Source organism: Xiphias gladius, chromosome 19, assembly GCF_016859285.1.
Source record: "Xiphias gladius isolate SHS-SW01 ecotype Sanya breed wild chromosome 19, ASM1685928v1, whole genome shotgun sequence".
NCBI lineage: Eukaryota > Metazoa > Chordata > Actinopteri > Istiophoriformes > Xiphiidae > Xiphias > Xiphias gladius.
Genome location: NC_053418.1, coordinates 10585793 through 10597363, shown reverse-complemented (window position 1 = coordinate 10597363; position 11571 = coordinate 10585793). Strand labels below are relative to the sequence as shown.

General features: G+C 39.8%; 1 protein-coding gene across 1 annotated transcript; it reads left to right on the top strand.

Moving 5' to 3' along the window:
* The first annotated feature begins 364 nt into the window (after positions 1 to 364).
* On the top strand, positions 365 to 11327 carry mrps27 (mitochondrial ribosomal protein S27). The gene is made up of 11 exons (XM_040155527.1): positions 365 to 497; positions 653 to 730; positions 3307 to 3377; positions 3523 to 3581; positions 4229 to 4343; positions 4913 to 4991; positions 6206 to 6321; positions 6608 to 6710; positions 7106 to 7248; positions 9406 to 9567; positions 11001 to 11327. Exons 1-11 carry the CDS (start codon positions 425 to 427, stop codon positions 11247 to 11249), a joined length of 1248 nt encoding a protein of 415 aa, XP_040011461.1. The 5' UTR covers positions 365 to 424; the 3' UTR covers positions 11250 to 11327.
* Positions 11328 to 11571: the final 244 nt, after the last annotated feature.

Genomic DNA, 11571 nt, shown 5'->3' with positions numbered 1-11571 from the left:
ATACTATGGCAGACACCCCAAAGAAGAACAAAAAGCTGAGAAGACTTTTAATTGTTGTGCATGAATCTGGTTTAATATGGACTATTATGATTTGACTTCAACACGTAGGCCTGATGGACCTCCCGGGAGTGTAGGGAGACTTCACTGATTTTTATTTAGTTTTTATATCTTTGTTATGAATAGAGACATTTAAAAAAATTAACTGTGAATTTTACTTTTTTTTTTTTTTGCGTTTTTACAACGTTATTCGTGGATGGTTATCAAAATTATTTTTTCTCTGCAAAGAAATAACTAAAAAGTTGCAGGATTTCTATTCAGTTTACCGAGTCTCACTTTTGGTATGACCCTCTTACGTCAGTTTGAGGGAACGTCAGAAAGATCCCTTACTCCCCCCGGCCCGGCAAGGAAATGGTATCTTCCAAAGATGGCATCCTCCGTGTTGAAGCGATGTGTGACTGCAGCTGTCAAAGTTAAACGTTTATCTCCGTCTCTTTCAGGTAGACACGTCGCACATTGTAAAACTGAGGTCTCGACACACAGTTTGCTGCCGTTAAAGTTTCTGAAAATGTTTACAAGCTCCTAAACAGCCGGTTAGCCTACATGTGGCACTTGTATCTATGTGACCTGATCGAGAGCGTTTTGTCTCTTGCAGCTAGAAGATGGTTGCTCTCAGCAGCTTACGCCGACACCAAAGTGTGGGAGGCGAGAGAGAAAGATCCTCACAACCTGGGTAAGAGCTAAAACTGATAGTCCATGCAATGATAACAAGAGTCTCCGGCGTGGACAAGATCCAGCGGGACCTTCGGTCATCGAGCACTTTATTGGGAACACCAACTACTAATACTGGGTAGAGCCTCCCTTTGCTCTCAAAACAATCTCAGGTCTTCGAAACATTCCTTTGAGATCCCGCTCCATGTTAACATGACCGCATCAAATCATTTATGCAGATTTGTCAACTGCACATTCACGCTACCAATCTCCCTTTCTACCACATCACAAAGGTTTTCTTATGGATTCAGCTCTGGAGACTGGTGAAGTACACTGAAGGTCACTGAACTCATTGTCCTGTTCATGAAACCAGTCTGAGCAGACTTTTGCTTTGTGACATGGCACATTATCATGCTGGAAGTAGCCATCAGAAGATGGTAAATGTGGCCACAAAGGGGTTTCACATGGTCAGCAGCAATACCCAGATAGGCTATAGCATTCAAACCAGGAGTGACTGGTATTAAGGGAAGAAAACATTCCCCGCACCATTACACCACCACCAGCCTGGACTGTTGAAACAAGGCAGGTCAGGTCAGTGAATTCAAGCTGGCAGTGCCGAATTCTGGCCCTAACATATGCGTGCCTCAGCAGAAATCCAGATTCATCAGACCAGGCTATGTTTTTCCAGTCTTCAGCTGTCCAGTTTTGGCGAGCCTGCGCCCGCCGCAGCCTCAGATCTCTGTTCTTGGCTGACAGGAGTGGAACCCAACGTGGTCTTCTGTTTTTGTAGCCCATCTGCCTCAAGGTTCGACGTGTTGTGCATCCTGAGATGCTTTTCTTTCACCACAGTCGTAAAGAGTGGTTATCTGAGTTACAGTAGCCTTTCTGTCAGCTCCAACCAGTCTGGCCATTCTCCCCTGAGCTCTAACCTTAACAAGGCTTTTCCGTCTTCAGACCTGCCGCTCAATGGATGTTTTTTGTTTTTCGCACCACTCTGGGTAAACTCTAGATACTGTTTTGGGTGAAAATCCAAGGAGATCAGCAGTTTCAGAAATACTGAAACCAGCCCATCTGGCACCAACAATTATACCAAGGTCAAAGTTTTTTCCCCCATTCTGTTGTTTGATGTGAACATTAACTGATTGAAAGCATTGCAGTGGTGCCAAATAATTGGCTGATTGGATAATTGCATGAATAAGCAGCTGTATAGATGTTCAGGTGTTCCTAATAAAGTGCTCAGTGAGTGTATATTGTCGACCTAGTCCGTATACAGAATGTCAGTACTCAGTGTCTGCAGGTCTTGAAAATTCTCAAAAAGTAATTAATTTAGTTAACTCAATAAAAGGCCTTAGAAGATATTGAAGAGTCTTAAATTTCATCCAAAATATTAAATCCTGTTTCTTGCCTACCGTAAGCAGTAATAAAATATTCCTGTGTGTGTTTACGGGTTGTCAGGAGACATCACATATCTGTAAATTTAAAGTGGGATTGATGCAGGAGGCTGTTTAATCCATTTTTGAGGCATTTCAGTCAGTGTTATCTGACCTGTCGCAAACACCATCACTACTGCTAGCTACAGTAGCTAGGGAGCTCATCAGCTCACAGTGGACAAGTGAAGATTTTATCAAAAATGTATGTGAATTTAAATTAATTAATCATTTTAAAATGGTTAATCCATCCATCCATTATCTACTGTGTAGTCTGATCCAGGTGTGATTAGTTAAATTAATCAAATCATTATGAATTATTGTTATATATCTCTTGGAAGTACTGAAAAAAATGTGGAAATAATAATGAATAATTCTTGGCCATATCGTCCTTACCAGTTCTCCTTCATACCTTTTATAATTTGGCCAGTATGACAGGTATTAAATTATATTCTATGTGGTATTAAATAGGCCTAAATAAAAAAGCCCTTACATTTAACGTGGTGAACCCTGCGGAATCCTCCCACACTCCAAACAAAGGCATCTTGGGGACTCTACATTGCGAGTGTCAATGTCTGTCTCTCTATAGACCTGAAGAGGGTAGGCTAGGCTCTTGCATAGGATAAGTAGGTACAGAGAACGGACGGAGAGTACAGTTTGACTGTGAGGTACTGAAGGCTGGAGAGGATACACCGGTTATGTCTTCCAAATTCAGGCAAAAGGACGACACATTTCTGTGCTATATAGGATGTTTTTTATCTAAAGGATTAGTAAAAGGTGCAGCCCCTAATTCGGGAGTGCTATAATCTGCAGCTGGATATCAAACTTTTTTACTCTTTGGGTATGCAAAGTAAGGACAAATAAAAAAAAAGACATCCTTTTGTTGCATGAACAACAGTAGTCGAGCATCAGATGTTTTTACTGTGTGTGCACGTGATCAACACAGGATGGCAGTGTAACACAGCAGCCTCGTGTTGCACTGATTCAGTAGTGTGGATGTAATTACTACAGACAGCCTGTCATGACTCAAATTGAATTAAAGTGTGTAATACTGATGATGGATCACAACTGATGATGAAGAATTTGTTGACAGACATGTGGCATACCACACTATAAAATACATTCTTAAAAGTTTGTTTATTTATTTATTTATTTATTTATTAACCCACAGCTGAACTGGCTGCCACCATGGACAGGACATATGACAGGAATCTCCCAGTTAGCTCTCTGACTGTGTCGCGGGTAAGCTGTATCCAGATTTAAGTGGACTGTATTTAGTTTGCTTTGTGGTAAACCTGTCACTGTTAACGCATCAAATAAGTTTGAATTTGATGGCAGTCGGGACGAAGTTTTCAGTAACTATTTATATGTTCTGTTTGTGTTTCAGTTTGTTGACAACATATCATCTCGGGAGGAAATTGATCAAGCAGAGTACTACCTTTACAAGTAAGAGGAATCTTTTTTTTTTTTCTTCTTGCATCTGCATGTCTGTGTCAGATATTTTCTGCTTCCTTGGTTTTGCTCCTTGGTACCAACTTGTGTGCTTTTCTTGGAATGAATTGTCTGTTTGGTTTGTCTGTTTTGGTTTATGTTCAGTCACATGCTTTTCTTTGTTCAGGGCAACTCCAGACCTTTCCTGTTTACTCTTTCCTCTGGAATCTGCACCCATTCTTGCGATTACAAGATTTAGTATATTTCCCAAATCGCACCCTTGTTCAGGGCACATTCATTTTCACAATGACAGACTACAATTAAATGACTACCGTTCCACTTTGGAAAGTTTGTAACAAGTAATTATTACTGGTAATACATAAAACTGTTTTTGATGTATTTGGTATCTTGTGTTTCAGTTATTAGTGCTGATTTTTTTTTTTTTTTTTAGACTGAATCTGTTCGATTTGCAAACTCCTCTGGTGATTCAGCAGCTGAAATAATTCACTACAGACTTGTGACATTTCAATACATGTGACATTTCATCTCTTCCCTTCCTCACATCTTTCCTACCGTTTCGCTCCTTAATAAAGCAGAGCTGTGATGGATATAGAAAGAAACCTTCATGTGTTTTTTTGTTTGTTTGTTTTTAATCCCTCCAGGTTTCGTCACAGTCCAAACTGTTGGTACCTGCGAGACTGGACCGTTCACAGCTGGATCAGACAGTGTCTAAAGTACGGGGCCAGGGAAAAGGCCCTGTACACGCTTAAAAACAAGGTACACAACGCAATATAATGTACCTTCTGTAATGTAGATGAGGCTCATCTTCAAAATCAGACAGGAAATCCGATCAGAGGCTCCTGATCAGGACTGACAGCTGCAGTTTAACTGATTATACATCCAATCTTAACAACCCAGATGCATTTTCAAACTTATACTAGCAGCACAAATAACATCAATCATGTCTGACATTTTCAGCCCAGTGTGTGTACTGTTCTTGAATGAGTTGTAGTAGCTTGGAATCGCAGAATTATTCCAAAGGCAGAGACGTCATCTAGCCAAAGATGTGATTTCAGTGACGTAAAGCGGGGTGTACTCAGTCAGTATGGCCGCTTCTGTTGTTGTTTTGATTGTTGTTATTTCACTGTGAGATTAGAGCTCTCAATGCTAGCGATGCATCAGGAATCATCAGTTTTTATTATTGTGTGTGATATAACGTCTTTACCAAATCATGTAGAGTAAACAGTCAATGTTCAAGGATAAATAATATAAAATAAATCATGTTGCCATACATGTGATGCAAATACTCAGTGTGTGTGTGTGTGTGTGTGTGTGTGTGCATGCAGGTCCAGTATGGAATATTCCCAGATGACTTCACCTTCAACCTGCTCATAGATCATTACATTAAGGATGGAGACTTTAAAAGTAAGTTGTTTTTTTTTAAACATGTTTTCAATCAGAGGTTTTGGAAAAAATAAGGTTCAGACAGACAAGTTCATGCCCCTGCCGGTTTCCAAACACATTCTTGTTAACTCTGAATATTGCCAGGAGTGGGAACAGACTGTCAAATCACTAACATCAGATTTCAAACATTTCTTTCCTTGTTTGTGAAAGACAGAGGTAAAGGGAAAAAGCCTGATTATTTCTCTGTAATAACATTAGACAGTAAACAATATGTCATATTTCAACAAGTGAAGGCACCTAGTTGGTATTACAGTGTTTTGATTACATTTGATAAAATGCTGAATTTACTGCATCTCTCCAGTACTGTAGCTCAAATCCAATGTTTTTTCATTACTTTGAAGGATAAATCTATATTTTTTACTTTCAACAAATCCCAATGAAAACCGAGACTGAATTGACCCTATCGACAACTAACTAAAACCTGTTATTTCAAAACACATCAGTGAGCCCCATTGTTGCACTAAGTCACATGTTCCTTTGTTACGATGAACGTGGGCGCTGTAGTTTATTTTGAGTCAATACTACAGACACAGTCCTCCTGCCGTAAATACTCACTAGCGGAGCCAAGGGTGTATTAAACTACAGTGGAAAATAGCCCCAACAAATGCACTATTTTCTCCAGTTTTCTCCACATCGATATTACCTCATCTTGCCGCGCCCTCTTCTTCTGTAGTTAAACGAATCCCGTCTGGACATTTAGCTCCACCAACTGTTTATCTCGATGAACTAACACCCAATGTTCACTTAACAGCAGTGGATGAAAACGTGCATTAATATGTCATTTCTTGTTGCTGATATTCTGGAATATCAGCATTATATATTGTTTAAAATTTGGATGGAAAATTGGCTATTGTAGGTTTTGGTCTTTTTCATGGTATTTGTTGATAATAACACCAGACTTATCCTTTAACTTCACAAAAGGTGACCTGGGTGCAGTTAGTTAAACTTACTCTTACCATGCCGTCAGTTTTATGATCTCTAAGAAAAAATCACTGTAATACTGGCTACAAATAGTTTTAGAAGCATAACAAAAATGTAATTTTACATAGGAGTATCTGAAAACGCATTTGGTAAAAATTACAAAAAGGAATAAAGAAAAGCAATGATAACATGCATTATATAAAGAAAACTACAAAAATGATATGTATTTGTGACGTAATGTTTTTGTTGTACAGGTGCGTGCTCTGTCGTTGAAGAGGTGATGCTTCAGGAGGCCTTCGACCTTCCCTCCACACAGATCTTGTCTCTGTACGTTCTGGGCAGTTACCTAGCAACCAGACCACAACTCACTGTGAGTGACACAGCAGCCGCAGCAACATGGGAGGTGTTGGGAAAACAAATTATACCAGCATGTTCCTACCCTTGTCGTGGGAATACGGTACATTACCTTGGGCAATACTGTAATGTCATCAGTTTCCTGATGCTGCCAGTGATGTATGAGGGTCTCATTCAAAACTGCTCTTCATTCTCTTTGGAAAAATGGTGGCCTGAAACTCATTGGTGTGTGAATGTTGTAGCGGGACTAACCAATGTGCTTCCAAATGAAATACCTACATTTGTTTCCACGCTATGTCCAGGTGCCAGAGGAGCGGGCTTTGGGGGCATCGCTGCTCATCTGTGGACTGAGGCATGACAGCACCGTTGGCCTCAGCGCTCAGCTACTAGGCAATGCTCTCCTAGGTGGGTATTTGAGTTTCGTCCCCCACTCTGTTGTATTTTTTATTACCTCCGCCAAGGAGGTTATGTTTTCACCTGTGCCTGCTTGTTGGTTTGTTTGTTGGTTTATTTGTCAGCAGGATTACGCAAAAAGTACTGAACCGATTAGCACCAAACTTGATGGAGGGATGGGGCAATGGCCAGGGAAGGAACCCATTAAGTTTTGGGGCAGATTCAGATCATTTACTATGAAGTTAAATTTTTTAGTCTGAAGTCAGGTGTATGTTGTTTGACATTGGCCTTGGTGGAGGTATGTGCTCTACTGAGTGCCATTCTAGTTTTTACTGCTATTGATTCGTCCAGGATTCTTTCATTATGCTGCCTGTCTCACTTGTTGTTCCTCCTCCTTTCCCATTTAGGCAAGGTGGAGATTTTAAAGGGCATACATGCCGTGTTCAGAGGGATGCCTCTTTACTGGGCTCGTGGATATATGGGCCGAGCGTTGGCTGTCATGGAGAGAGTGGCTGCTGCTTCTGGTGACATCAAGCTATCCAAAGACACAGTGAGGACATAAAAGTTCAAAGGAGTACTTCATTTTGTGTGTGTGTGTGTGTGTGTGTGTGTGTGTGTGTGTGTGTGTGTGTGTGTGTGTGTGTGTGTGTGTGTGTGTGTGTTTGTGTTTGTGTTTAGTTTTTGTTTGTTTTAAAGCTGATTATAATTTACACGTTTGATTTTGTTTGGAGGACATGAGCTATTAACAGACAAATGCGTATTTCAGTGACTCTGTACAGCATGTCCACAGCGTGGTCCTCATGGTCGGGGCCAGGTATGGGCACACTCCTAACTCAATCATTAACAGAACCCAGGTGACTATTGGATGTATGACGAGCTTGCTGTTGTATCTACTGTGGGGCGTAAAGATCAAATGATCTGGATCTGTATCAGGGCAATACTGACCCTGTTAAGCAGATCAGATATTGGCCAGACTTGAGCGTTCCATATCACAAAAACCTTTTTTTTTTTTTTTGTCAACATCATAAACGTCAGTGTTTCTACTATCACGTACATTAATTAAGTCACAGTTGACTCAGTTTTTAGTGCGACGCTAATGCCTGGAGTTCCATGCAGTGTGTGTTATACCGCTTTGGGTTAAAGATATCATGAATTGAGGTATCAGAATTTGTATTGAGACTTGTGTGGTGCAATATCATTTAACAACAGAACACGTGAAAAAAAGTGGCTTTGGAAAAGGAGGAAGGCATGTTTTTCTCTTTAAAAAAAAATATGAATAGGTTTGCAGTTTCCTCCTTTGTGCTAAACTTAGCAAAGCATGTCCTGCATCTACAGTGTATCTGTCTTGAATGCACAGAAACGAAATTGGTCAATCTTGTAAAGATTTGTCTTACTGTACACTTAACTTCTAGGAATTATAATTAGATCAGCACATTTGAGTCTTATCATAATTATTTAAATGCAAGAAAAAAGAAATTGTATGCAGCTTTTTGAAGGTGGCTCATTTCTGGTTAGCAGGTCCGTGCACTTGGCCAGATCCTTAAAGACAAAGCCCACTTTTTTGATTTTGATTACCTTTAATGATTGATTTACTTAATTGATTCCCAGTTTGGGAATGCAGTTAGAGTAAATCCCAGACGTAGTCCTCGTCATGTCAATGACAGCATACATGACATACTGTACCGCTAAGGCGGAAGAGAACAATACAGCAACAAACGGTGCACTATAAGATACAGCATCAACCTGCAGTGCTCATACGAGTACAGGATGTAGAAATACACTCAGCAAACACACTGCACAAACAGAACGCTCTGCTGTGCTGGACATCATCACCCCCTGTGCCTATCTGGACTTTTGTTATTGATCTTCTCCACTGACTGTGGGTTTGATGTCAGACAAACATATTTCCCAAAGTGTTATATTATCGCTGTGAGATTAATCTAGATTCAACTTTCTTACAAATAGGCTTCTGTGTTTAAAATGAAAATGCTGTAGACTCTCCAACAGTGATCATGGTTCTGCAAAACAGAATTACACACGGAGTTGTGACAGGCCATTGTTACTTTCCAGGTGGGATGTATGACACAGACAGTCCTCATCTGCTGAGACGGAACACACATGCTGTCATATTGTTGTTATTTTTACATATATGCACGCACACACAGTCGGGTGTAGCGCCTCTAATCCGGCCTGCGCTGTCCACTTCAATAGTTCACCTTTGTCCACATCTAATGAGATTTTGAGGAGCCTGGAGCACTGAGCATGTCTGTGAGAGTCACTGCAACAGGAACTGAATGGCTGTATGTCAGACAGCGGCACACCATTAATGTAGACAGAGCAGATAACACCATAGGACAGAAATATTACATCTCGAATGAAGGGCCTGGTGACTGCTGCCTCATGTCACAGTTAATCTTACCCCCCTCCTAAGATTAAGAGGTGAGTTGTCAAGCAAGGTGTTAAGCCTCTTTCGTCATTACATGCCTGTTCTGTAATTGTCCTTCAAATAAGGAACTGCATCTTCTTAAAAAGTAAAAATGATATAAAACTTTAACTCAAATATTTAATATACAACAATTAATGAATTTTCAGGGAGTAACAGCTACTTCAGAACTCGGACTGCACTCTGTACTGATATTGCAAACATAATAAATAAAAATATTAATTCTTTCTGCATTCCTAACATAAATTTTCCATTGTTTTTCAGCTGGACTACATGAATGACTTGCTGCAGGAACTTTCTTCCGCCTCAGACTCTGACTCTTCTGGAGAGGAGTCAGGAGGAGAGGAGGACAAGAAAGAAGACACCGTAGATGAAGATGATCAGGCCGAGCAGGCTAAGTTACCTCAGTATGCCAGCAGATTCAAGGTGGGTTGTCTGTCGCTCAGTGCAGGTGTGTTTTTGTTTGAAGCAGCAACTGAATTTACATCGGTTTTCCAAGTCAGGGCTAGAAAGTAGGCAGCATTCTATGGGTTTTTTAGTCGATTGTGCTTTATGTTAATGTTACTAAACAATCAAGAAAGAAATTTGAAACAGTCTTGACTAAATGTGTAAATAAATTAATTTAACGGAGCAGCCATATGGTTTTCACCACACTACCATCTCTATTAAAGTTGCCGTGTGGAGTTTTCCTTTAAACAGAGTTTCTGGTTACATTCAGTGTTACTCATCAAGATGCATTTTGTATGTTCTGGGGATCTAACAAATGTGCTGGATGCATTTGCTTCCTCATAAAGCATTCTCATCCATGTTTACTAGCTTGCGGGCCTCTTCTTTCCCGCCCTTGTCGGTGCATTAGTGTGTTTATCGTGAAATTGTGACATTATGTGTCTAGTGTAAAACCATTGGCTGGATTGGCTTGGTGGATTGCGTCATCTGCATTTACAAGAGCAAACAAATGGGTACCCATGCATAAAAACATTGCTCCGTACTGTTGATAGTGGGCAAAAACTCCACAGGGACCCTTCAAAGTTTGACTAGTTTAGTTAGTGTCTTCTAATATCTGATACTGGCTGATAAGTCTGGTTTGTTGCCAATCTACCCGGACTACAGCTATATTCAATAGATTATTTATTTATAGATATATAGAGATATAGATATAGATAGATTTATAGATATAGATAGATTTATAGATATAGATAGAGATTCAATATTGCACTTTTAACAGATTAATTAAAAGTTGGAATATATATTTTTTAATTAAAAAAATAATATTTAATTTTTCTATTTATATAAATGCACATCTAATGAATGTAGTTTGGTGGAGAAGTTTGGCCTCGTATTGGATTTGATTGGATTAGTTTGGAATGGTTCAGATTGCACTTTATTCTCAGATTTTGTTTCAATTCATGTAACATGGAGAGCTCGGTTTCAAATACATGACAAAAACAAACAACTCAAGTGCATTGAATTTCATTCTTTGCTTCACGGCAGTTGTGTATTTAATACATCGTGTGACATTCAGGCTTGATTAGGCCTTTAACATCTGATCTTCTCAAGGCAACAGAGATGGGCCAGGAACACTCTTTTTTTAAGGCCTTTTATAGGCAGTAATTTCTAAAGTGAACTGTGCAGTCTCAGATTTCTTTATGTGGACTTCCAAATCATTTTTTTATAGACTGTGACTCCAGATAATCAGTCTCTTTTGGGGATATAGGAATGTTTTTCAGAGAAGCTTCAGCATTTAAAATCAAATGAATAGGGTTCACTGGTTTGGAAGGTCTCACCCAAGTCATTTAAATTAAGTGATGAAGTCACTGTTTGGTGCATAAAAAAACTTTTCTTCGTTCCCTGCCTCCCAGGAATTGAGCAGCCAGCTGGAGTCTCTGGGTAAAGTGGATTCTACCTCCATCCAGGATTTAGTGACCGCTCTGGCCCAGCAGAACCTAGCTGCTGCGGAGAAACTGGACCTGGAGAAGTACGAGAGCCGTGTGCAGGCCTGGGAGGCTGAAAAGAGGCAGCTGATCCAGAGAGAGACAGAGATGAGGGAGAAGGCCAAGCAGGAGAAAGAGGAGAGGTTAGCTGCCAAGGCTGCAGCTCTGCAGGCGTAAAGACACTTAGGATGTGGCTGAATCAAGATCACTGAACTGTCCTTTGAGTATGTACATTAAAATTGTGTATACTTAGGAGATAATAAGAGTTTTGTGTCTGTAAAATTGTGAAATCTCAACATTTTCAACATTACATTTGATCCTGTCACTAGTTACTATTGTATATTATCAATTATTCTGTGCTTATTGATAAGTATTCCTCTGTTTTTATAGAATTTAATAGGGCTAGTATAAATATATTGTCACCATAAAATTGATTTTCATTTTCATTTGTATCAGAAAGACTTCTTCACATTTATTGTTTTTCTGTTGTGGACTATGG